General features: G+C 50.2%; 12 protein-coding genes across 12 annotated transcripts; 8 read left to right on the forward strand and 4 right to left on the reverse strand.

The window, feature by feature from the left end:
• Nucleotides 1-299: 299 nt before the first annotated feature.
• Nucleotides 300-1,081, reverse strand: N7489_006757 (uncharacterized protein; the record flags this gene model as incomplete). Its single annotated transcript, XM_056712507.1, has 2 exons — nt 300-559; nt 619-1,081. 2 exons carry the CDS (start codon nt 1,079-1,081, stop codon nt 300-302), a joined length of 723 nt encoding a protein of 240 aa, XP_056566222.1.
• A 636-nt stretch (nt 1,082-1,717) lies between these two features.
• Nucleotides 1,718-4,230, forward strand: N7489_006758 (PDPK1 family serine/threonine-protein kinase; the record flags this gene model as incomplete). The annotated part of the gene is made up of 2 exons (XM_056712508.1): nt 1,718-3,835; nt 3,892-4,230. 2 exons carry the CDS (start codon nt 1,718-1,720, stop codon nt 4,228-4,230), a joined length of 2,457 nt encoding a protein of 818 aa, XP_056566223.1.
• Nucleotides 4,231-5,402: 1,172 nt separating this feature from the next.
• On the reverse strand, nt 5,403-7,365 carry N7489_006759 (Zn(II)2Cys6 transcription factor; the record flags this gene model as incomplete). The annotated part of the gene is made up of 3 exons (XM_056712509.1): nt 5,403-6,213; nt 6,264-6,777; nt 6,831-7,365. 3 exons carry the CDS (start codon nt 7,363-7,365, stop codon nt 5,403-5,405), a joined length of 1,860 nt encoding a protein of 619 aa, XP_056566224.1.
• Nucleotides 7,366-7,734: 369 nt separating this feature from the next.
• Nucleotides 7,735-8,152, forward strand: N7489_006760 (uncharacterized protein; the record flags this gene model as incomplete). The annotated part of the gene is made up of 4 exons (XM_056712510.1): nt 7,735-7,767; nt 7,822-7,839; nt 7,902-8,016; nt 8,070-8,152. The coding sequence occupies 4 exons, from the start codon at nt 7,735-7,737 to the stop codon at nt 8,150-8,152; spliced, it is 249 nt and encodes an 82-aa protein (XP_056566225.1).
• A 485-nt stretch (nt 8,153-8,637) lies between these two features.
• Nucleotides 8,638-9,461, reverse strand: N7489_006761 (uncharacterized protein; the record flags this gene model as incomplete). The annotated part of the gene is made up of 2 exons (XM_056712511.1): nt 8,638-9,088; nt 9,148-9,461. The coding sequence occupies 2 exons, from the start codon at nt 9,459-9,461 to the stop codon at nt 8,638-8,640; spliced, it is 765 nt and encodes a 254-aa protein (XP_056566226.1).
• Nucleotides 9,462-11,635: 2,174 nt separating this feature from the next.
• Nucleotides 11,636-12,430, forward strand: midA (putative cell wall protein; the record flags this gene model as incomplete). Its single annotated transcript, XM_056712512.1, has 1 exon — nt 11,636-12,430. The coding sequence occupies one exon, from the start codon at nt 11,636-11,638 to the stop codon at nt 12,428-12,430; it is 795 nt and encodes a 264-aa protein (XP_056566227.1).
• Nucleotides 12,431-14,051: 1,621 nt separating this feature from the next.
• Nucleotides 14,052-15,052, forward strand: N7489_006763 (uncharacterized protein; the record flags this gene model as incomplete). The annotated part of the gene is made up of 2 exons (XM_056712513.1): nt 14,052-14,747; nt 14,804-15,052. 2 exons carry the CDS (start codon nt 14,052-14,054, stop codon nt 15,050-15,052), a joined length of 945 nt encoding a protein of 314 aa, XP_056566228.1.
• A 392-nt stretch (nt 15,053-15,444) lies between these two features.
• On the forward strand, nt 15,445-16,425 carry N7489_006764 (uncharacterized protein; the record flags this gene model as incomplete). Its single annotated transcript, XM_056712514.1, has 2 exons — nt 15,445-16,057; nt 16,190-16,425. 2 exons carry the CDS (start codon nt 15,445-15,447, stop codon nt 16,423-16,425), a joined length of 849 nt encoding a protein of 282 aa, XP_056566229.1.
• Nucleotides 16,426-16,675: 250 nt separating this feature from the next.
• On the reverse strand, nt 16,676-17,968 carry pex19 (putative peroxisomal membrane protein receptor Pex19; the record flags this gene model as incomplete). The annotated part of the gene is made up of 3 exons (XM_056712515.1): nt 16,676-16,786; nt 16,851-17,710; nt 17,794-17,968. The coding sequence occupies 3 exons, from the start codon at nt 17,966-17,968 to the stop codon at nt 16,676-16,678; spliced, it is 1,146 nt and encodes a 381-aa protein (XP_056566230.1).
• A 1,519-nt stretch (nt 17,969-19,487) lies between these two features.
• Nucleotides 19,488-20,846, forward strand: N7489_006766 (bZIP transcription factor; the record flags this gene model as incomplete). Its single annotated transcript, XM_056712516.1, has 4 exons — nt 19,488-19,658; nt 19,764-19,980; nt 20,036-20,509; nt 20,569-20,846. The coding sequence occupies 4 exons, from the start codon at nt 19,488-19,490 to the stop codon at nt 20,844-20,846; spliced, it is 1,140 nt and encodes a 379-aa protein (XP_056566231.1).
• Nucleotides 20,847-21,980: 1,134 nt separating this feature from the next.
• On the forward strand, nt 21,981-22,877 carry N7489_006767 (SDR family oxidoreductase; the record flags this gene model as incomplete). Its single annotated transcript, XM_056712517.1, has 1 exon — nt 21,981-22,877. One exon carries the CDS (start codon nt 21,981-21,983, stop codon nt 22,875-22,877), a length of 897 nt encoding a protein of 298 aa, XP_056566232.1.
• Nucleotides 22,878-23,457: 580 nt separating this feature from the next.
• stm1 (uncharacterized protein) lies at nt 23,458-24,953 on the forward strand (the record flags this gene model as incomplete). Its single annotated transcript, XM_056712518.1, has 5 exons — nt 23,458-23,643; nt 23,785-23,803; nt 23,938-24,105; nt 24,162-24,282; nt 24,404-24,953. Exons 1-5 carry the CDS (start codon nt 23,623-23,625, stop codon nt 24,951-24,953), a joined length of 879 nt encoding a protein of 292 aa, XP_056566233.1. The 5' UTR covers nt 23,458-23,622.
• Between the last annotated feature and the right edge of the window lie 43 nt (nt 24,954-24,996).

The following is a 24,996-nucleotide window of genomic DNA, read 5'->3' on the forward strand; positions in this document are numbered from 1 at the left end:
TATTTCTTGTGGCATGTTAGTCTGAACTGCTTATGCGTGAGGCTGGTTCAGTATCTCATGGGAATAAATATTATTTCGTACTTCTATCTGTTCCCCTTGGGGTCACGGGGTCTCGGAGCGAGGAACATCATACCATAAATATACAGAATTAGAGTAGACTGGGCTAATACAAAGCCATTGTTACCAATAGAAACCCCGCTGGGGCAGCTCATGGTGAATCAAAGCGGCCAAACCGCTAGAAAATAAAGCCACCAATTTCAAGCATCAAAGATATCTTGATAGAGCTCCTAGATGACGATTTAGGTGTGAGAACCACTGTCCTCGCCAATGCTATTGGCCGCACTAGTTGGCGAGATTGCCCCCTCGGCCAAGACTGCCTCGTAAGACATAGTAGACGCTAATGTTAGATCCCGGGGTGGGACGCTTGCGGTGGCTGGACTTGACGACACACCGCACGACAAGAATGAAACCTGCGTCGAAGCTGGCGAGTCAATAGACATGGGTGTATATATAGCATCTGTGTGGCTTGGCCGGTGATTTTCTCCGTGGCAGCCTCGATCTGTCGGGGAAAAGATCGTTAGATGGAGCCGAACTTTCAACTTCGGGAGGTTAACATACCTGTTTCTTCTTCAAGAGGGGCCTTGCTATGAAGTTCAAGTTCCTGCGGTGACAAAGCGAATTTCACCTTCAGTCGCGGTGGGTCAACAGACCGATCTGCTTGCGAATTCACTCGAGTAGGAGTTGCCACTTGTAACGAGGACTGTTGATTTGGGATAGGGGATTTGAGGCATGACTTTGTCACGGAGTTGTGTGCAATTGCATCTTTAAAAGCATAACCCCTGTCTTTTGGAGAAGTAGACTCAAAACATGATCCTGCTTGACTCAGGCCTGTGGTGTCAATGTCCACATCAGAATCCGTAGAGATACAGGAGCTGGGGGATCGGTCCGTTTCATCGCAGCTCTCGTCTAAGTGCAGCTGCTCGAATGCACCAGTCAAGGTATGACGGATGTAGATCCTCTGGAGGTGATATTCAACATCATTTTCGTCCAGGGCAACGATGGTTGGGGGCCGTCTGATCATGTTTTCAGGGATGGATTATATTCAGTTGCACAGAGCTGGAGGTCCCGTATATAGAAACATCGTGTCTTAGAGGAAGTCGCGTATCTTCACAGTTTAAGAAACCTCGACCAGGATATGCGGACATATGTTGCAATACCGACCCTTTTGATCACTGTAATAGTAAATCAGTAAATCAGTAAATGATATAAACCAGTACATGTAAATGCTATAAATCAGTAAAGTGTGTAAATCTACCTAGGTATGTCAACTCGAAACTGGACAAATCATACATACCCATTCCATCTCACCAAAAGGGATTAAAATAACATATATCCCCTTTTGTACTCCGTATCTTTCTCTTTCTTTCTGATTATCTAGGAAAAGCCCTGGAGAAAATATTAATAGTCAAGTCAGGCTCAGCCCCTCGACACTAGACCCAATTTCTACGGAGCCTCCTGTTGATCCTTCCCCCCTCTCTCCAACGTCGACTCTCTCTCACTCGCTCACATCTGTCTTTTTTCCCCCAACTCTTCCTCGGACCATGCCTCCGCTGCATTCCCGATAGCCTGTCTTTCGTTGACCTTTCGACCTTGCTTCCCCTTTCCCCTGAACCCCTCGGCACATCTCCGGTCGCTGCCAACCCTCAAAATCTCCGCCATGAACGGGGATCTCAACCTGTCCCAGACTCTGGGAGGGCTCCGGATAGCCAATCCAGACGATTCGCCTCTCCCAACGGAGGATGCGACCGCTGGGTCAACAGGCTCCAGCCCACTCGGAGGGCCGGACGGTTCGGTATCAACACAACACAATCCCGCACATGACGAACACCCCTCTGCCTTTCCTCCTGCACCCATCGAAGTCCCAGTGACAGACGATCGTCATACTTCATTCTCCCAAGCCTCCACCGAGATACCACCAGTGCAATCAGGCACATACCAGCCGTACTCGGCTCCACCCCTCTCAACACCTCCGAACCCCAACCGACCCCTTTCCTCCGTATACGTGAATGGCTCAGCGACCTCGGTCCTCCCCCGTGATAATACGTACCGCATTCGAACCGACTCCGGTGCTTCATCCCAATCTGGGTCTCAGGCGCGATTAGACACACGAGGAGGCTCGTCGGCATTACATGCCGGTGTTCTGGCGCGCGACAACTCCCACAGCGACCGATCCTACCGGACCGCGCAGATCCCGGGCAACGGCCCGGCGGTGATGCGTCAGTCGTCTCGAGCGCAAGCAAGAAGTGGCGGCGCGTCTCAGATGCCGCGAACGTCTTATATGGCAGAAAACGGCCCAATGGCGAGTAGCGAGGATTGGCAAGAGCGTGGCGCCGCGGTCTCTGTGAGACAGGAGGTGGATGCCAACGGCCAAACTGTCTCTCGGTATATCAAGAAGGGCGTTCGAGATTTCTCGTTTGGGAGTACTCTCGGCGAAGGTTCTTACAGTACGGTCGTCTTCGCAACGGACCGGCAGACTTTGAAGGAATACGCTATTAAGATCCTTGACAAACGACACATTATCAAGGAGAGAAAAGTTAAATACGTGAACATTGAGAAGGATACGCTCAACCGCCTGACCGATCACCCGGGTATTGTACGGCTATATTACACCTTCCAGGACGAGCAGTCGCTCTATTTCGTGCTGGACTTGTGCAAAGGAGGAGAACTGCTTGGTGTTCTCAAACGGATGACCACATTTGACGAGGAGTGTACAAGATTCTATAGCGCCCAGATTCTTGACACGATAGACTATATGCACAAGCGCGGTGTCATCCACCGAGACCTGAAGCCGGAAAATGTGTTACTTGACAGCGGGATGCACGTCAAGATCACTGATTTCGGGACGGCAAAGATGCTCAAGACTCCACGGGCTGATCCCAATGCGAATGGCATTCTTCCTCTTGACTCGGCCGAGCTTCCACAGGAAGAGCGGGCGAGCTCTTTCGTCGGCACTGCGGAGTATGTCAGCCCCGAGCTGTTGACCGACAAGAATGCATGCAAAGCCAGTGACCTCTGGGCTTTCGGCTGCATCATCTACCAGCTCTTGGCCGGTCGTCCACCGTTCAAGGCTGGAAATGAGTACCAGACCTTCCAGAAAATTGTGGCACTCGACTACGAGTTCCCAATTGGATTTCCTACTGTTGCACGTGATCTTGTCGAACGTCTTCTCGTCCTAGAGCCTGCTCGGCGTCTTCAGATCGAACACATCAAGAACCATGAATTCTTTGACGGCATCACATGGGGTCCAGATCTATGGAAACAGAAGGCACCCCGCTTGAAGGCCTATGTACCCCCCGCACGCGATCCCATAAAACTCAATGACAACAAAAACGGGGAGAGTATGCCTCCTGTCATCTCCACTGCACCCTCGAACGCACCAAATGCCAGTTCCCGCCACCTTCCACGAGTGGTAACCGAGCTACCCCCGCCGAGTCAGCTCGATATCGAGTGGTCACCGGTACTAAGCAAATCCAACGAGCGGATCTTGAAATTGGGTAATTTGGTTGTTCTGTCTTCTGCTGCTTCACACAGTCCGACGTCCAAGAACAGCAGTGGCGAGTTCGAGGCACCCAGGAAGTTCTCTCGTTTCTTTACAGGAAGCGCCACAAAGAAACGTCAGCGGTTGGTTATGGTCACAACATCCGGGCGGATCATCCTGGCCGCTTCGGGTGGTGATGATAAGAAGATCAAGCTTGAGATTCCCCTGCTTGCTCCGGGGACAAGTTACAGAAGTACTACGGATTCTAAAGGAATTTCATCCTGGATTGTGGACACGGTATGTAGTCCATCCCTTTATCAGTCAAAATATTCCATCTAATCGAAACCCCACAGAGAGAGAAACATTATGTTTTCGAGGACCCCAAGCCATCATCAAGCAACATCGGCGCCACAGCACTCCAGGTACAAGAATGGCTGGACGCATTGGACAGGTCCCGGGAGATGGCATCACAGCAACAAAGTGCAGGCTTCTCCGATGATGCATTCCGAGACCTTTCCTCTGGTTTTCCTAGTCCCGCCAATACACTAGACCGCACCTCCGACATGCAGAAGGAACCATCATCAGGTCGGAATCATCTGGTGAAACAGCAGGCCACCGACACCGAGTCAACGAAAGGAAAGAAGCGATTCAGCAGACGTCATTCGAAGAATGGTCTTGCCGCGGTGTTCTAGTGACATCGAATAAGAACTTACGCCTCTTGCGATCCATAGATCCATATATCCACCCGTGCCAAATTGCCTTTCGGTTTTGTTGGTATCAAAACCCGACTCCCACTTTCCTGTACTGCTTTACCCTACACCTCGCGATCCCCTTTGAACATGGAGCACCGCCTCCACCTGTCTCCTCGGCTTTTATTTTTCATTTCTCTTCTATGCACGGGCATTCGCACAAAGATGGGATCTCATCCAGCATATCGGTTTTTCTACCTTTTGCATATTCCAGTGACAAGCGTGTTCTTCTGTTTGTTTGTGTCTTTTTTCTTTTTGCTAGGGAAACATGTTTGCATTTAGATTTGGAAGGGAGCGCATACTTTGTTCTTTCATTGCCTGCCTATTCAGAATACCGATTTTCCTTTCCCTTGTCGTTTGCTATGTCGCCTGCTGCTATATATCCCTGATTTGGCCTGAAGCATCACAACGAGACTCTGTTTGGCTATTTTCATTTCTTCCTTCCCTGGTTTCTGGTAAGTGATCTGGGTTTATTGACGTTGACTGTTGATTGTCTTTGAAAAACATGCAATCAAGGCTGATATGCCTGCGTCCTCATTTCCCCTTTCTCTTATATCTGTTTCTTTCTTGGACAAATTCGGACATAGGTACTTTCCTTCGATATCCTCATCTTTCTCATTGCGTCTATTGTCTTGGCTCCTTTGCTTCCTTGCAGTGGCATTTTTGGTTTTACCTCATTTTCATTGTGATTTTCTTCTACTTGCTTCATTCCTCTTCGAAGTACATCCCTTCTCCTCTTAGCATACACTTTCTCGACTCTTCTTTTTCTTGCTCTTCTTCTTCTTCTTCTTCTTCTTCTTCTTCTTCTTCTTCTTCTTCTTCTTCTTCTTCTTCTCCTTCCTCTTCCTCTTCCTCTGTTATAGGCTGAGAGATCATATACCCGATTTTCCCTTCTCACAAATCATCACTCTACGGTCTCCCTACAATCCTTATATATGTTGAGTTCCATAATGAAACACTTCGTATCCCAAGCAAAGTGATCTTAAATAATGTACTAATCGATAGGTATATATAGGTAGGTAGGTACAAGTAGACATTAGTCATAAAGGTGAGGGACCTCCAGGGCTCAGGACCCTGTGCCGTGGATATAAAATCTCCATTGTTTTCCACACAAATTAGATGAACAACCAGTCGAGGCGCGTATTATCCAGCTCCTCGATCCAGTCAAACTCAATATCATAATCATTATTATCATAGCCCTGTTCACCGGAAAGATTCTGACACTCCTGGCGCTTGAGATCTTGTTTCTGCCACATGAGACGCAGGACCCACGCAGCATTGCGGACATTAACACTCGTCAGGGCCTCAAAGAGCGAGCCGAGCTTTTCAAGGATAAGACCCCGCTGCGAAGGGCGACATTCTGCACCTGCGATGAAGGTGGGCCAGATGAGACATTTGAAGTGGGGGTCTGAATCTGGGATGAGGCAGATTTGCGTGATGAGGTTCGTGGCGATGAGTTTATGGTCGAGCGGGAGGCCTACATCTGCCCAGGGGGGCGAGAAGCCTTCTCTGGCGCGTGAGAGGAGGCGGCTGGTGTAAAGGTAGACAGCGTTTTGGTAGGAGGTTGCAAGAGCGAGACGGTAGGTTAGGTTTGGGATGAAGAAGACATTTTGCATTTCTTGGCTCCAGGCTATTGGGTCGAAGTCGCGGATTCCCTGGAGGAGACTTGCGAATGAGTCGAGGGTGAGAGGCTGACTGTGTTGGATTGCATTTGGCAGCGCTGTTGGTTGGGGAGTTATGGCGGCGACTTCGGAGTCTGGGTACCAGAGGGCGTGGAGGAAGAAAATCACCTCTAGGAGATAGGCGGGACATCCGACCCAAGAATTTTCTTCGAGGCGTTTGAGGATCTCTGGGCCCATGGATGAAGAGTAAAAGGGCTTTGAGAGCGCGCCTGGGCGAGCTAGTGTTGATCCCATGATTTCCATTCTGCACGGTCAGCAAATACTTTTCGCTATAAGCAAAGACCCGAATCTTACATTAAACACCCGTCAAGGGCAAAGGCGTCCAGGTCATCGAGAATCCCTTGTCCCGGGCCATTTTCAGGTCGGTCCTTGAGAAGCTTCTTCGCGCCCTCAATATGATAACTCCAGGCCCCGCTGCCAGACTCAAATATGTCTATGAAGGCAAGCAAGACAATAGCAGCCAAGGTCCTGCCGTCCTTCTGCATCGCCGGGTTATGGAGATCCATAGATAATTGGCGAAGGGCACGCTGCTTGTACTCCAAGAAATGATGGTAGGCTTGCGAAGTGGGCTTTCGAGAACTTGCCGGCGCGACAATATCTTCAATCTCCTCTACTGACATCGACAGATTGCCCGATGACCATGGTAGGACAGAAGAGTCCGATTCTGATACAATGGAGCAATGAACAGCCCCAAGGGCAGCGATGCTGCTAGCGAGAACAGGAGAATGATTGACCAGCGCAGCAAGATCTCGGAAGGGATTTTTGTGTTGGGAGTAAAGGGCGAAGTCGTTCACCATATATTGATTGTCTTACGAGTAATTGTCAGCGAAGCCCACGGATAATTCATTGGGGAAGTCTCACAATGATGTACGTAGTACCTTGATAACCGGCTGAGATCTTTGAGCAGTGGATCTACCAGTCCCCACGGCGTTGGAATATAGTCGGCAGGAGGAGTGCCTCGAGGAACATGAACAATTGAGGTGTCCTGTTCCTCGGCTGGATTGACCCCCAAGTGCGCAATTTCTCCCCCAAATGTTGGGTTCTCCGTCTCGAAAGTCCATGCATCAGTCTCCGGACTAGGTTGGGTCCCAGAGCTGTGCGATTCGGCATCGGATGGGGATTCGGCGATAGACAAAAAGCCGAATCCGCTGCTCGTCGTAGTCGAATCATACGGTTCGGCAGCTGGCTGGCGCTTTGGCTTGCTAGGCGGTGTTTCTAGGTCATCAAAACTGCGGCCCATCATCTTTCCTCGACTAGCCACACCACCCTTGACCCAAACGAGCGGTTTCTGATACCCCAGACATTCTTTCCCCGCATCTCGACACTTTCGACAGGTGGGTTGGCCATTGTCGCAGATAATGCGACGTCGTCGGCAGGTATAGCAACCTTTGGTCATTCTCTGGGCGTTGTGAGAGAAATGTATTTTCTTAACTGGATAGCAAAGAACTGAGTCACTGGTGAAGTTTGTTCAGCGCCACTCGCCATCGTCGGTTAGGATTCGGAGGCAGGATGTTGACAAAGCCACACGACCATCGCTAGCCGTTTAAGAAGTGACTCTGTGGAGAAAAAGTCATAACCCAGGTTGTAAATCCGTCATCTCGGGATGATTCACGAAAGCTTCACTCGCGGGGCCGCGGGGAGGATGACTAATGGCATCTTATGACGATCGAGACCCCAGGACTGTTTTTCTTCCATCTCAACCTTCGACTTGTTCTTCATATCAGCTGCACTTGAAGCCCATGGTCGATTATTAAAGAACTGCAAGATGGTTTTGAATCTCTTGCTCCGAAGTATGGAGGTAAGTGCTTTTGCTATCGCCACTCCGATCTTCACTGACATTGTTCCATTTTAGGTCTGGCTCACCGTTCGAGTACGTTGTTCCAATATCGATATATTTGTTCTTGAGTGTGCATTCTAATCTCGCCTACGCAGCTCCTTCGAAGTCCGATCTTCCATCGTATGGTGGGCCGAGTTCACCAAAAAGTCCAACATATCAGGTACGGGGTGCCTCCGGAGGAGCAGGGAGGCACCAAACTCGAGGGACAAGGTATGTTTGGCATCAGCATTTTGTGAATAGTGTGGCTGATCTGTTCTGGTTAGATTTCGAGTACAGGAAATTCTTTAATCATTTCAAAGAAGAGCTGAAGGACCAGATGAAGGGAAACCCGCGGAACAAATTTTGATACACTGGCGCTTGTTTGATAAGGAAACTGATGATACCCACATTGAATACGATACATATGCTGTTTTTCCACCCTGCGGAAATCTGGAAAATTGCTTCTTTTGGCGCTTTTGTCGACACCGGGTATACAGTGGGATGCACTTTCACACTCCCTGCGATGCATTCCTTGTTTCATCCGGAGAGTGAACTTGATTTGAATCATTGTCTTGCCCCTTCTACTATTTCCAGCTGTTTACATATGCAGCTAGGCTGGGACCAATAACTGGGGCATATATATCGAGTCTCGGGATCACTCTCGAGGGTGTGCTGCAAGATTGTTACTTTGGATGCACCTTGATAGCGAATTCCTCTGAATATTTACGACCGGTCTACGCAGACTATTCGCTCAGACAGAGTATACGAATGAAGAGAGTACAATCACGATGGATTCTATCACTGCGAACCATTTGTACTTGTCTAACCGAGTCCCAAATACCAACAAGCCGATCATGCTGAAGCCGAACCCTTTCGCAGCCTATAGGCCAGTTTCTGAGAGATCACACCCGCTCGTGCTGTACCAACTCGAACCCGGGCCCTCTCAACCGAATTACGCACTTTAATCAGGACACGACGAAAGACGATTTTTCTGGCAGGCCTCCAGAAGATCTTCTGTGTTTCCCGAGGGTTGGCCCGCATGAACATGACCTCAACCACTTTCAGCTTTCCGTATCTCAGGCTCTGGTTCTGAACCCACTTCTCTTCATTTTTGATGTTGGTGAATGCAACAAACTTGCGTCCACCATGGCGCTCGGAGCCGAGCCATTCCAGCTGGTTTTCGTTTCCGAAGAACGTCACGGAGAGAATCTTCTCGACAATATCCAAGTAACATTGGTTGTTGTACTCATTGGAGATATCGGTATTAGAATTGATGATGTTTTTGATGTGTGTATCAGACAGACTAGTTCACGTTAGTACTCATTGCAAGCCTATGTGCACATAATTCAGCATGACACTCACTGGACGACGATATGCGTAATACCTGAGAGATCGTAATCCCTGAATTTATGTTCGTAGTGAACGTCGAGGACAGGAAGCGAGGCTGTAGTGACCTCGGGAGGAGAGCGTGTCTCGGCCATGCTTCTCTCGTAAGACTCGTGGTAGAATTCACTTGTAGAAGGGTTGATCGGGTAGATGAATGCAATGAACTCGTGTGGATATGAATTCTGAGTATGCTGAAAGCTCTGACGGTGAATGATGGACGCTGAATGTCCGCAGCAACTGGGCAGTTGCAAGGCTGTTGAGGCGAGGTTGAGATAGGAAGAAGAATGCATTTATGTTAAGATCTCTCGAGGAGCGAAAGGGAAGAATAAAGAAAGATTCTATTCCTGGGAAGTGGACAAAGAAATAGACCTTGAGACAAACAAACTACCACGATTTCTATCTTATTGTATGGTTATTATAGGATTTGGCCCTTGTCACTGCGAAGAACCAAAGCTTTCACTTGTGACCACAAAGCAAGGTCCAAATGAGGTCCAAATGAGGCCTCCGTTAAACTTTCTATTTATGTGCTGTAGGAGAGACTCTTGAAGTAGAGACTCCAATACGAGGGTTTATAGGGACCGTCACGACAACCGACCTAATCGCGGTACGGCCTTCACCACCTTTCTCTGTCTTCCTATTTGAGTTATACCTAGGTAATATATAAGAATAGCTAGCCCTTGTATGGCCTTATCATAGTTGTTCTAGTTGTTCTTCTTTTGCTGTCTTTGAGTAGTCGTTCTTGTAGTCCTTTAGATGTCTTCTTAGATATCCCCTTTATCAGTTCTGTATATAGCCAGAAGGATAAGAAGCACTACCACAATATGCGTATCTTCAAAACTATGCCCGAGTACATTACATTCTCTGTTGGGCAAAAGCCCGGTTGTCGTGATGGCCCCTAAAAATCCTACTCCGCTTCCATTGCGTCACCAGGGCTCTTTGCTAGGTCCCATGTCTAGACATGGTTGGAAAATCGGTAGTGGCTTTCGCTAATGTCCCAGACGTATGGTTGTATATCCAAATAATCTCGATATCTCCAAATACCCTTGCCAAAGGCCCATATCATTGTCTCGCTAACTCAACACGGAGGGAAATAATAACTATGTACGGAGTACTCCGTACTATATTCCACTATTAGTACTAGAGCCACCTGGATGTGGAGAAAATGTGGGCGGATGGGACGGATATAAGGAAAGTGGCCATGCAGTTAAGGCAGGGCTCTCCGGGTAGGTAAGAGGATTCTTTTGGACGTTATGGTTAATAGTACTCCATTGGAACGAAGTTACTATGCTCCGTACATTTGCCTCATATCTACGCAGTAGATGCGAAACGTCGAGATCGACCGGTCTGTGACGCCTGTCAGAACCGGGATCAATACATAACCGCTCATCTCGGCTAGGATACTTGCCGGGAGGCGTGCAATGTTATTTTCGGAAATGAATCGGTGAAGGGCAAGACTGAAAGAGAAAGGTATCGAGGAGAGGTCCATAGAGAGTGCCTTCTATAATGCACATTTCCGAGGTCTTCCCGACGTTGTCCCTGACCCGACAACAGGTAACTAAGCAGACCCTAGAAGGTTCCACCTGGGCACCTGGGCAGAAATAGCAGGAAGCCCAAAACGTATTTGTAGGCTGTCAGCGGCACGCCACATGGACTGATTGGGGTTAGGGGCAAAAGGATTCCGATTTTTAGGTCATCTCCGGCTGTGTGGGCTTTTTATGAAACGATGAGTCGAAAAAGGGGCGACCAGGTACCCGAGAGATTAGTGTGACATGACACAGCGCGAAAATCCCTGCAGACCAGATATTTTGTAGGAAGATGTCAACCATTCATTAGGCGACCTGTGGTGACAGGGTAGCATTTATGCAAGATGTCATACAGCGATTTTATGCCAATGCCAATAATGTGGAAGATCAGAGGCAGATCATGGGAGATGTGCTAAATATGGAGCAGGAAGCGAGGGGTACGGAGTACGTCGTCAACACATGTTCAGCCCACATATTCAGAGTTTTCTTTCTTTCTGATCTCTAGGGCTATATAGGCACCTAAAATATCCATGGATATGTGTAGTCAGTCATTTACTCGTTAACTCACTGACTTCATTATAAGAGTCTCTTTCTCTCCCTCTACCACTTTCTTCTAAGGTTTATTTTTGTTAAAAATCAAATCTTATTTTAAGACAATTGTAACCACAAGCGGTCAAACGTCCAGACTCAATCCACGCGCCGAGGAATCTGCCACTCTGATTGGCTGATGATTCAATAGAAAACACGTTAGACTGGGTCGCCTGAGACTAGTGTGATCTAATCAGGACTAGCGTCTTCCAAAGTTCGGGACAAAACAACACTGCCCAAGGCTCGCCTTTTCGCTTTGACTCCTTTTTCATTTTCCTGCTTTTTCCTCTTTATCCTCTTGACTTCAGGTCAAATTCTTTCGTTACTCTGTACTCACGTTCATTATCCCAACCATGCGTCTATCCAGCCTCTCGCTCTTCATACAGGCTCTGCTGTTGACTGCGGTCGCAGCTCAGAGTGCTGGTGTCTCCAACATCGTATCCGATCTCACCACTGAGACCACTTCCTCTTCGACTTCAGAAGCGCCTGAAACAACACCAACGACTTCATCAACTTCCACATCCTCTAAAGAGACCTCTACAGAAGAATCAACTACCAGCAATGAGCCTACTACCACCTCGACTTCTTCCACCGCTGACCCTACCACCACCGACCCTACCACTTCAGCATCGCCCTCTTCCACTCCCGAACCCACCGTCCCTTCAACCACTTCCAACACTGAGCCCACCTCCACATCAAGTTCCGATGGCGATAGCACCACTTCGTCTAGGAGCACCACTACTAGTCAGACCCCCGTTGTGAAGACCATCACTTCCTACGCGACCAGTGATGGATCCACCGTCGCCAACGTGATGACCACCACCTCCACCCCCGTTGCCGAACCTTCTCTTAACGCCGATAAGGGTTCCGGCTCTAGCGGTGTGTCTTCTTCGGACAAGAAGATCATCATCGGTGTCGTGGTGGGTGTCGGTGGTGCTATCCTTATCGGTGCCTTGGGCTTGGTTTTCTGGAGAATCCACAAGAAGCGCAATGAGCAATTCGGTGATGAGGACGATCTGATGGGTGGCACCGCTGTGGGCTCCGGCCCTCGCGAGAAGGCCCCCAGTCCGGCCGGCAACACCCCCTTCAAGAACACACTAGACCAGTATCACAACCCTGGTCCTGTCAACGCGGCGTCCAACTTCTAAGCGTACTGTGTTGACTTGACACTCGTCGAAGTGTAATTCTTGTACGATCTTCATGCTTTTATCAGGCGCTACGGACAGGGTATGCGAGCTCAGGGTTGCGTTTTTCTTCGGTTGCAAAATTGCTTTTTTCCTTTTCGGGCGTTTTCACACCCATCCCCTCCGTTCATTATAGATTGAATATCTGTGCATCCATTTGAGCGATTTTATCTTTTTTCGGCAACCACCACATTCCTTTTTTTCGTGATCGCGACTTTCGATCCCCTGCGCGACTGACAAAAATACGGCACCACTTTCCCATTATGCCTGTTATCTATTTTTGATTCCCCGTATCTAAGCCCTTAGTGTTGTCCTGTGGTGAACTCCATTATGCCTTGACCAATATCCTATTCTTTTACCTTTCGCAGCATCAGACGTCAGATTGTACAGTGTTGGTGCTGCAAAGGTCCCTTCTATCTTGATCTGTTCTGATCCGTATGTATGTAATTCAAGGCAAATGAATCCAATCAGTGAAACAATCCACAATATTACGTTCTATATGCTAGCAAACTTTGGTAACAATGTGGATTAAGATCGACATCCGATCTCGATCTGTATCCTCGCCGATTGATCGACGCGATGCATTCCACCCTCAACTGATCACTTGAGCATCTTTCTCCCCCAGGACCACACTCGTCCACTCGGTACCCCCGACTCTTGCTGTTCCCAGAAGGGCAGGCGCTATCAATCTGGCGGTCGACCCGTGCCCCCAGCTGGGAGGCAAATGTGTAGTGTTTCCAATCAGCGTGGTTCTTCGTATAGGCCGTGTAGGAATGTTTGGGATGGTCTAGCTTTATTACAGGTCTGCACCAGCCTCACACCACAGAGATATGATTTATAAATCCAATGATCATGAAGCAAGACCAGTGAGGACTTCCAATTATTAGAGAGTCGACTACCTATCTCATATGAAGGCGTACCTGGATCAGCCGTGTGTACTGTATAGGCAACATGGCTATGGACTGAGTGCATTGCCATCGTACTTTCTCCCTTTCTCCTAGCCCTATCCTGAGAGCTTCCAAGGTTTGTCCAGGTCCACAGCCCTCCAGGGCTGTTCCAAGTTGAGGGCTGGAAAGTAAGCGTCAAGAGATCGGCACTCGCTGCCAAGAAATCCGCTGCAACCACAACATGAGATGGCCTCTCGAAATCATCGCCCCCAACCAGCCAAGCAAAACAGTAAGTTGAAGCCTCTAAGAAGAAACGCCCCCAACCAGGTCAGCACGTGGATTATAGGTTGGAGACACTAACAAGGAACACCCCCAACCATACAAGCAAGCCATCAATAAGTACTCCGCGACACACCCAATCAGCCAAGGTGAACTATGTATCCTTTGAAACCGCCCCCAAACGACGGGCACGACAGCCCCAACCAGCCAAGCATGTAAGCCACCGCAAATGATGTCAGAGGTGCCCAACTATGGACTTATGCTCACTTTTCTTGCGAAGGCATAAGTTGGCATAGGAAAGCGTATAACTAATAAAGGCTCCTCGCCGATGGGAGATATAGAAGTTTCTCTGATATTAGACTGGTTCCCCTCATATCGCGATACCATATCCAGCTCACATTTATACAACAAAGACAATCATGCAGCTCAAACCATCCACGCTCGCTCTTGCCCTTTCTCTATTCGTTTCTTCCACCCTTGCAGACGGAGAACTCTCCTCTACCCTTGTAGGCTGCGACGAAGTGTCATGTCCCAAAGAAGGTATCAATGACCGCTGCACAGTGGAAGATAATACCTTCCTTGGTATCGGACTATCCCGCATCCGCGACGTTCCATCGCCTCTTGAGGGTTTCTCCCTCGTGAAAGGTGTAAATGTGTCTGATGGGCTGGCTGGCAATGACAATGACAAGCCCACACGTTCCTTCAAGTCGTTATATTACCTGGGCACACCCTCGGACGTAGAGACCAGGGACTTGTCCGGCTGTGTTGTCGTCTTCAACGATGCTCCGTCTAAGAAATTCAACCAAAATGGAAACGATGTCCGCGCTGCGAGCGGTAGCTGTTCCGATGTCATTGACAACACATGCATCGAAAGGCTCACGGAGAAGGCAACGGAATTAGCTGACGAGGCTGATGGAAATGTCTGCACAAGCCTCGAGCGAGAATTAAAGAGTGCCTCTCTCGATGAGTGCAATGGATTCGGTAATGGTGGCAACCTTGGGAATTTCACTGTTAAGTCGCTTGGTGATCTCAACGCTGTTAAGAATTCCTCAGACTGCTGGCCTATTCAGCCCAAGTCTGATCAGTTGATGGAGATTGCGAGTGTCACTGCTCTGGTAAGTGGAATTATATTCGTGTCTAATATATGCAGTGGTTAATGTATACTCTGCAGAACGACAACACAGCAACGGCTCTTTATGACGAGGCCTATAAGATTACACCCGTCCTCACGGTCTTCACCGGAAATGACAACAGCAGTCTTGTGGACAAGACGGCTTCTCAGCTGACATGTCTGAAAGTTGTCACTGAAGAGGATCCCAGTGATGATGAAGATAGTAGTGAGAATTCTGCGGTAGCCGTCAAAGCAAGCGGATTTGCTGCTGGCATTGCGGTACTAGCTGGAATTCTTGCCTTGCTGTAGATATCATAGTGGATGGACTGTTTGAAATAGATGAATTGGAAAGAGGATTAAGTGATGCTACTAGTTGGATCATTGTTGGGATATCAATCGAGATAACATGGCGATATGCATGCTCCATACTCCGTACCACCACTTACAATGCAAGGGGTCAGAACGCGCTAAATTAGCGTGTCCTGACAGGGACTTTATCTCTCAGACCTCGACAGAGTAAAACCACTTACCTTATTCACTCTCAATCAATACGATATATCTACATACATAATAGCCCCGGAGAAATCAATTAAACACCTTGAAGACCGAAGACCAGCCAACTGACGCAACCGACTTCCGCATCCGACCCACGGATACGCCAGACAACCCCATATAACCATCCACCATCCACCATCTACACAATGTTCGCAACACAATCCCCCCAAACCCCCTTCCGCCAAACCCACTACACCCCAGCCCGCTCCTCCCCGCTCAGAAAGCACAACACGACTCCACCTATATGGACCATGTCCCCGACGCGCAGCATCCAAAGCGCGTCGCAAAGCCCAGCACCAAACCCATTCAGCAACCCGCCACCTACCTTCAACATCCAGACCGAGCCACTCGCGCGACACGTACAGAACCACCACTCCCCAATCCCAATGCAGTTCAACGCGTCCGCCTCCGCCTCCACAACACCTACCTCATCAAACCCATTCCTTCTCCACACTCAGACACCCACCTCGCCCTCCTCGCCAACCCGCCAAAAGCCGAAATACGAAGCGCGATACGCCTCTACGATCGCGAACCCGCTCCAGGGCGCGGCGGGTCTGGCGCGCTCGAAAACGCGTAAGATGTTCCTCAATCGGGTGCGTAATGAGCGTGACCATGGCCGCTTTGAGGCGCGCGGAGAGCAGATGATGCGTATGGAGCATCTTGCTGATCGGAGGAGGTGGGAGGAGAGTATGGCGAGGGATGGGGAGGGTGTTATTGCGGGGTTTGAGGCGGAGGTGGATGAAGATGATATGCTTCCTGGTATGTTGGTTTCTGGTTTCTTTTGGTTTCGGTTGTTCGATATGTGAATATGGTGTGTGGATGAAGACTGGTGGATATGGACTGTATTATGCACTATGCTAAGAGTACTTGCTGACTTTGGAGCTTGGGTAGATGACGTTCATGCACTTGATGAGTTCATGTCTCAGGAGGAGGCCATGGAGATGGCTCTCAGGGAGACTCAGAGTCGGGTTCCTGGGAGAGTTGGTGATTTACGGCGTAATGGGCCGGGTTCGTTTAGCGATGATGAGTACGATGATATATTCATGGGATTGTCGGAGCCTCAGGGGAACCAATGCCAGTCTCATTGTCAGCCTCAGTCGCAGCCTCAGGATATGGACATGTCATGAGCGGGCTAGGGCTACGGGTTTAGTGTTGATTTTCCTTTGCGAGGCATTGCATTGGGTGGCGTTTTTGTTTCCACTTGGGTTGGGCGAGACGGGAATACGGGTATGTATATAAAGTAAATAAGGGTATATCGACGTGGGTTGCATATGTACAATACACAGACGGTGTATGAGTGACAAAGGAAACAAGCAAGCCTCGGCACCAAGGCGATTTGTTCCTTTTAAGATTCAATCATACATTTTCAAGATCATATCACTGCTGCGGGCAATCAGGCACTCCGCCAGCTCCAGCCGCCGCACCTCCCAGGTCCTCCATGAGGGGGTTCGAAACGAGTTCCTCAGGTGGGCTTCCAGCCGCTTGCATCTGAAGACATAGTCAGCATGAAAATCGAAAGAAGATCTCTCGATCCAAATGTAGAACGACTCACCTCCTGCATCCTCTCCCACACATACTCTCGACACTTGGGATCATCATCCGAGAAGCTCTTCTCCTCGAACTTCTCCACAATCTGCTTAACAACCCGCGCCTGCGTCTCAAACCGCTCCATATCCTCCGCCGAAACCTTGCCACTGTTCTTATTTTTCTCAATCCACGGCCCAAACTTGACATCCAACTCCTTCATTGGCTCATACAGCATCTCCTTGTTAGACAACTGCTCCATCATGCCCATGAACATCTTAGATAGGTCTCCATCTTCACCAGCACCCGCTGCCCCCGCCTCAACAGCCTTAAGCAGCTGCGCCAGCATATCCTCCGAGATATCGTCTTCATTACTTGCCGCGGCAGTAGCTTTATCACCGCTTTCCTTCATGCGGCCCATTGTGCGCTTGATGGCGTCGTTGAACGAGTCGGTGGGTTGCTCCGCACCTGCGCCCACAGCTGGCGTACTAGAGGAGCCCTGGGTGCTAGGAGCAGAAATGCCGGCCGCGGCTGCGGCAGCCGCGAGATTCTCTGCTGAAGCTCCGGCTCCGGAACCGCCCTCCTCGGCCATCACGTCGGCGAGGAGCTGTTTAAGGAAATCGCCTGGCGGGATCCCGCTCTCTTCGAGCTGTTTCGCGAATACGTCGGCACCTTGGTCGACCGTTGCTTGGAAGTTGGGGTCTGAGCTGCTTCCAGCGCCGCCGCCTCCCATCATGTTCGCCATGTCTTGTTCGAGTTGCTTGAGGAAGGCATCTTCGTCGAAGTCTGGATGTGTAGCTCCTGTTGAGGGATCAGGTTTGGTGGCGGAGGGTGCGGGTGGGTTTGCGGGAGGAGCGGGTTTGGGTTTGTTGAAGTCGTCGAGGACATCTGTACGTGTGAGTGTTTTCGGATCATTCCGCGTGGAGGGGTGTGAGGGGGCGGGGTAAGGAAGGGAGGCGGGTATGTGTTACCATCTAGCTCATCGAAGTCTGAGTCTTCATCGTCGTCATTTGCGACTCCTTGCTGCGATTGCGCGGGTGCTGGTTCTGGTGCCGGTGCGGCATTGGTGTTTGGCGGCTGAGAATCTTGTGGTGTCGTCACGGTGGGAGCCTCATCGGGGCGGTCCTTAGGCAAGGGGGTAGCCATATTGCGCAATAAGAATAAGCAAGTCTGATTCTCAATTGAAGATACGGCCCGGTCGGGGTGAAGCTTAATTTTTTGGAGGTAAAAAGAAAGTCTGGAGATGAGGTTGACATGTGACGGGTGTTTTGGCGGGGGCAATGCCGATCGCCGAGGGTTTACATTTTGCCTAGGTACGGAAAACGTAGTAGTAGATTACTACGGAGTATACTGTATAGGATGTGCTAGTATATTGTATTCGGCATGATTTATAAGTAGAAATAACCTTGGACCCTGATATCTAAAATAAGACTCGAGTGTTCTCTACAATTTGCCCAAGGGCACGGTCTTTTAAGTCGAGACTTGGCCCATGTACCCTGTCCATGTACAAAGTACCGACATATGTATGCTGACGAGATCTGGCAAGTCCAAGCACAGAAGGTATAAGATCTAGCTCCAAATCGTACACCGGTAAACAACCTCCTCCGCACATCCTTCCGCCATGAGATCATAAGTCCAGACCAGATGAAAGCGTGAGCATTGGATCCTTGGCAAACACATACCCCCCGCATAATTTCAACCGGGCTGTTCCATGCAAGAGAAATCCGCAGTGCATTCCTTCCAAGTCCGGGGAAGGGGCGTCATCCCACGATGATCCTTCATTGGGTCTCCGAGGGCAACCGGTCGAGAGTGGCGTGTGATTCGCTTCTAGGTGCCCCAATGGGTCAGGGCCCATAAGGTCATGTGGCATCTGAATAGGGCGGAGGACACCGAAGATCCGATGGCCAATACCGAGTCAATACTTGAATACCTAAGTCGATACTAGGTTAAGATGGTCAACCTTGGAAGGATGGGATGATCTGTCCTATGTCCGGTATCGGCTATACTGGCGCATGACTTCCACGTTCAGGGTTCTCCGCGGACAACTTCAATGTTTTCTTGCAAGTTGCAAGTTGCAAGTTACGAATTGCTGCAAATTGTATACAACATTCAAGTTGCAAATACAAATTGCACTTGAGAACCAATATTACATTACAACATTACACTGAAACAGAGAACCCCACAAAGGTCTTGTGGAGATGTTGGAAAAGGATAAGGCCATTCAAGTAAACGTGGAACCCCAAGAACCAAACGAAAGAAAAAGGAAAAAAAGAGAAAAGAAAAAGAAAAAGAAAAAAGGGAAAAAAGTCAAAGAGTTTAAGGTACGCGAGAGAGCCCCTCCTGACCGGACAGACTTTTTTTTTTTTTTTTTAGTCAATTGCTTTACACAGGTATTTTTCTTTTCTCTTTTATCTCAATTCCTCTGACTCTTTCTTTCTCATAATTTCCGTTTTCTTTTATGTCACTTGAATTCCCTCTATCTCGCACGTCCCTTCTACCTTAGCCGCGCGTGTCTTATCCCCTTTTATCCTTTTTATCCTTTTTTTCCATTTTCTTTTTTTTTTCTCCTTTTTTTGCCGGCCAGGAGGTCCGGCAACGCGGGGAAAACTGGCTGTGTCTGTTCCGTGTGCGGAGGGCCGCCTACAGGCTTGAATTAGATTATATAATGGTCGCGATGGTTGACCATAGTGATATGGCCATGGACTCAATCGTCCCTAAACATGAACCTGGTCCGGATGGTTCCGTCAGTTCGACCGTGTCGACACCAGATCCAGAAGCCGAACCCTTAACTCAGGACGCTGCGCAGACTCAGAAGAGGAAGGGAGGCAGGAAACCTGTACGTAACATTTTTTTCAAATCTGGGGCCCCGCATTTTCTCCCTTGTGTCACTGTCCTATAACCCGATGTCGTTATCTTTGAACTGTATACTAACCCTCTTCAGATATATGCCACCTCGGAAGAGCGAAAGCAGCGCAACCGGCAGGCCCAGGCGGCCTTCCGAGAACGCAGGACGGAGTATATCCGTCAGCTAGAGACCACCATCAAGCGCAATGAGGAATCTCTGCAGAGTCTGCAGCAGAGCCATCGCAGCGCCGCCGATGAATGTCTAATGCTGCGGTATAAGAACTCCCTGCTGGAGCGGATCCTTCTTGAAAAAGGTACGGTCCCTACCCGAACCTCTGGTCCAAATCTCGACTAACACCCAACCCCAAGGCATCGATGTACAGGCCGAACTACGCCTGAAAACAGGGGCGCCGGGCGCTCCTCCCAAGGCGAACCCAATGCCCCCAAAGGCAGCGCCTAGCGCGGGGGCCCGTCCGAACCAGCGACACCCCGCCGGCATCGCCTCGAAGCCCGAGACTTTCGGCATGTCGCAGCGGGAAGGCGCATACGGGATCCCGTCGCCGCAGTTCCAAGCAACCCCGACCTCCCACGTTTCCTCGCCCTCACATGCCAAGTCCCCCGGCTTCGGCTTCCAGGGCGCCATGTCACCTGTCGAGGGACGGCCCCAGCTCCTCCCCCAACCCCGGACTTTCAGTCAGACGTCGCCGCCGGCAATTAGCATGCCGCAGACTGAGCCGTCAGATCCAAAACCCCAGTCCCGTGGTGGAGCTATGGGTCCTCGCGGTGCGCGGGTCGCGGCTGCTTACTATCCCTCCCCATTCCAGAAACACTACGATCAGCTCGGTAAGCCTGTCTTCACCTCCTTTACTATTTAGTTCTTCCCCAGCTGACTTTTCAAGCAGAACAAGAATATGATGCCCAGGCCGATATGGTCGACGAGGACCACGACGGCTCAGCATCTTATGTCCCTGGATTCACCCCGCAGTCCGTCGCCTCGGGCTCTCACAACATGTCCGGTTTCAGCCAACCACCAGGCGAGGGCACGCCGAACGATTTCAGCAATGCAAATCAGCTGCTCGGTCAGTACGAGCCAATGCTGGACACAGATCCGTTCGGGTTAAGCGCTAGCATGCACTTCCCCACGCCGTTCAACTACGAGCACAACAACTCGAGGCAATGAACGGCTTCCTAAAAATTTGTCTGCATCCTTTTTCTCTTAATTCTCTTGTTCTATATTCATATATCTGTCCATCTTATGTGGAAAATGATCATCTCTTCCTAAAAGTTTGATTTGAGCATTCCCCGGCGTTGTGAGGGTTTTGATACCAATGTTCTCTTCTGGCTTTCTTCAGAGGTATATTATGTTACATTTTGTATATGAATCGAATCTTCCATCACGGCCATCAGCGAATTATACCTCTGCATATTTTCCAGCCCTCGATTACACCCTGGAATGATACTCATAAATTCCCTAGCCCACAGCAATCTCCAATCCACATCAACACCACCATTCCACTTGCCATCTTCTCCACTTTAGACACCTGCGGCGCAGTGAAGGCTTTACTCATCTGCCAGGACATGGAAGATATTGTCTCCACGGAGGGAATTGATTACGCTCCAGATTAACTCTTTGCCGTTTGAGAAGTCGATATATTGCAGAAGAAGATTCGAATCGAGGTTGGCAGTCGGATTGGATTTAAATTTAGGATTAGCAGTGCCATGTCCGCTATTGCATACAATAGACCATAATCCAGAATTGGGGCCGAATCTCATCCCCATAAAACGAACATGGGATCTTACTTCCACGCGGCGGATCCGCTTGCCGGACGAGTGTTTGCCCAGGTGCCCGAGGCCGCTCGGTAAGCGCGACTTTCCCCCAGTGTTTTCCCAGATACTAGGCTGCGAAAGATACGTCGTGAAGGAATGGGACATTCGTACCCGGTCGGTACGCCGTTGATGTGCTTAACTCCGAACCCGGACGTGGTGGTCTGATTGGCTTCGAGCCGCAGAGATAACCTCCGGGGATTTCACCTCGGACATTAGTCAATAGTTACAGGCGGGACGAAGGAATAGCTAGCATCAATCGTAAGACTAATAGGAGTTAAGCAATGTTAGGTCCGAGCCCTGGAGTTGTACATGGCTGATTAATTCATCGATGGGCTCGATCTATAAAGAGTGATTGCTGTGTATCCTTCGTCGTGTTCAATTGCATGCTTCAAGATCTTATACATTTGTATTCAAATGCCTCTCCTTCCGACTTTAACCTTCTAACCTTCACGCTTCGTCAACCTCCCTCACCATAACCATCCTCACTATGCATGTCTTCGTGACTGGAGCCACCGGCTTTATAGGCAGAGCAGTTGTCAATGAACTCATAACTACCGGCCACACGGTCACAGGTCTAGCCCGCTCTGACGAGGGCGCCGCTGCGCTGACAGCGAAAGGCGTCAGAGTACTCCGCGGTTCCTTTCGAGATCCCGAGATCATCAAGCAAGGAGCCAGCGAGGCTGACGGCGTGATCAACCTTGCATTCGACCACGACTTCAGCAAATATGCACAGAACTGCCTTGACGAGAAAAAGACAATCGAAACTATAGGCTCGGTCCTGAAAGGTACCAACAAGCCTCTGGTCACTACCTCCGGCACCTTGGGGCTGACCAAGGGGAAAGTCAGCACCGAAGACGAAGTCATTGATTACGAAGATCCAATGAAGATCCGCGCGCAGAATGAGAAGGTCGTTTCCGATCTTGCTGAGCAAAACGTGCGTGCTTGTGTCACCCGTCTGCCGCCTACTGTACACGGCGCTGAGGACCATGCGTTCATGGATAGGCTTGCTTCTCTGGCCCGTTCACAGGGTAATGCTATCTACATCGATGCAGGGTTGAACCGCTGGCCTGCTGTTCATCGTCTGGATGCGGCTCGGCTCTACCGACTTGCTCTAGAGAAAGGTGTTGCTGGAAGCATGTACCATGCTGTGGGCGAGGAGGGTGTCGCCATGAAAGATATTGCTGAAGCCATTGGTCATAGTCTAGGTCTCCCTGCTGCCTCCAAGACTCTTGAAGAAGCGGGGAGCGTTGACAGCTTCATGTCCTTCGTTATGAGCATGGATAACCCGACTTCAAGCAAGAAGACCCAGGAAGCCCTTGGATGGGAGCCACTTAATCGGAAGCTTTTGGATGATATCAAGGCCGGGGTTTATACCCAGAAGTGAGGGGGTAGTTCATGGTTTCTGTGCTCTTGGGGGGTTATCTGTCGCAGGCATCATATACTTTTGGAATGAAGGAAGGGTTGGGCATGTAGAAGGGCCGGAATGCATACCCAAGGGATAAATAATAACCAATGCAATTGCTAGCCATATGATGCAACAATCCCCACTCACATGTCAACCTAAATCTAAACTTATCCATCATATTTGTGCTATGGAGCTGTATAGGTAGGTAGCTCCATGATTACATAGCTTCTGCGAGGTCACGATTGAGTACGCAGGTGTAGTCCACAGTCAGATCGACATACTCCACCGGGACATGTCAGTTCTGTGTAAGTTAAATATATGTATTACCATATGGAAATACACATAAACATAGGACCATACACAAAAACGGTGGATATAATATGTCCAACAGCGAATAAACCCAGCGAGTCTGAGAAAACTATACTCCCCAGAAGCAGTCCTTGACGTAATGATTACGTAAGGTACCCTAAGCCCTAGACTGCGGACAGCCAATCAGCGACCGCGGACATATTCGCTTAGGAGCAGAAGCCGCCTTTCCTGATTAGTCACCTTACACCCGGCAACCACAAACCGTGGACCTCTCTTCACCCTGCTCATTCATCATCATCAATCTTGACAGGCCGGATTCCCTTGGGTTCTGCCTTGTGCCCCGTTAACTCCTCTAGACCGATTGTCTAAAGTTGAGCGCCTCCCTCCGGAAGGTCTCCGAAACACAACAGGCGTCATGGCGGACGTCCGGTCCAAGGTACGCTGAATTGGAGCTCTCCTGCGCGCTGCTAGCGACGCAATGCTGAGCTGAAATCGCGATCTGGAAGCGATTCCGGGAATTCGAGGGATTTTTTTTAAAATGTTCAATAACTAATTCGAATTGTTTGGTTTCATATAGAACCTCTACGAGCTTCTGGGTAAATTTCCCCTCCCTTGAATCCAATTCTCGGCTATCTTTTCCGACGACCATGGGCTCTTTCTATTCATAAGAATCCAGCTCTATTCGCATCCGTTCTTCGGTCCATTGATCGCTAACGTTACCTATCATCAGGTAACGACCCAGAGCTCGACCCCAGCAGACCCGCTCCTCCCCCCACCAAGGCTATCGACCGCCCCGTTGACCGCTCCGGAAAGCGTGATGCCCCCAAGGAGCAGCCTGCTCGTCACACCGAGGCCAACGCTCGCCGTGGTGGCCGTGTGACTGGTGGCAACGAGGCCGGTATGTGGTGATATGAATCGGTTGTTGGCGGAAAGCTCGGGCTAATAACTGGACAGCTTACCGTGACCGCAACGCTGGCCGTAACCACAACCGTGAGAAGCCCACTGACGAGGCTGCTCAGCCCGCCCGCCGTGGCCGTGGCGGCCGCAACGACCGCCAGTCCCGCACTGGTCAGACGTAAGCGATCCCTCGAATGAACGAATAAACCCGAAGAACCAAGACCATGAGAATCATGAGATTTTGAGTGGGGATATACAAATTCGAATGATGAAACTAACGTTGGATTTCGATCATACAGCGACACCCGCAAGCAGGTCCAGCAGGGCTGGGGTGCCGAGAGCGGCGAGAAGACCCTGGATGACGAGCGCCAGGGCGAGAAGCTTGCCAAGAAGGAGGAGAGCGAGCCCCAGACCCCCGCCGAGGCCGAGGAGCAGGAGGAGCCCGACAACTCCAAGTCCTTCGCCGACTACCTTGCCGAGAAGGCCCAGCGCGAGACCCTCGCCGCCAAGCCCGAGCGCACTGCCAACGAGGGCAGCAAGCTCGACAAGAAGTGGGCTGCCGCCAAGGAGCTCACCAAGGAGGACGAAGCCGCCTACATCCAGCCTACCCACGAGAAGACCAAGCGCGAGAAGCAGCGCAAGGAGAAGAACTTCCTTGACGTTGACCTCCGCTACGTCGAGCCTCCCCGCAGCGGCCCCGCTCCCCGCGGCCGTGGCGACCGCGCCCCCCGTGGCGACCGCCCTGCCCGTGGTGGTGAGCGCAGCGAGCGTGGCCGTGGTGGCCCCCGTGGTGGCGACCGTGCCCCCGCGGTGACCGCCCTGCCCGTGGCGGTGCTGCCCCCGTGGTAACGCCCGTGGCCCTGCCGGCCCTACCGTCGACGAGAAGAACTTC

Source organism: Penicillium chrysogenum, assembly GCF_028827035.1.
Source record: "Penicillium chrysogenum strain IBT 35668 chromosome Unknown utg000004l_segment0_segment0, whole genome shotgun sequence".
In the NCBI taxonomy this organism is placed as follows: Eukaryota; Fungi; Ascomycota; class Eurotiomycetes; order Eurotiales; family Aspergillaceae; genus Penicillium; species Penicillium chrysogenum.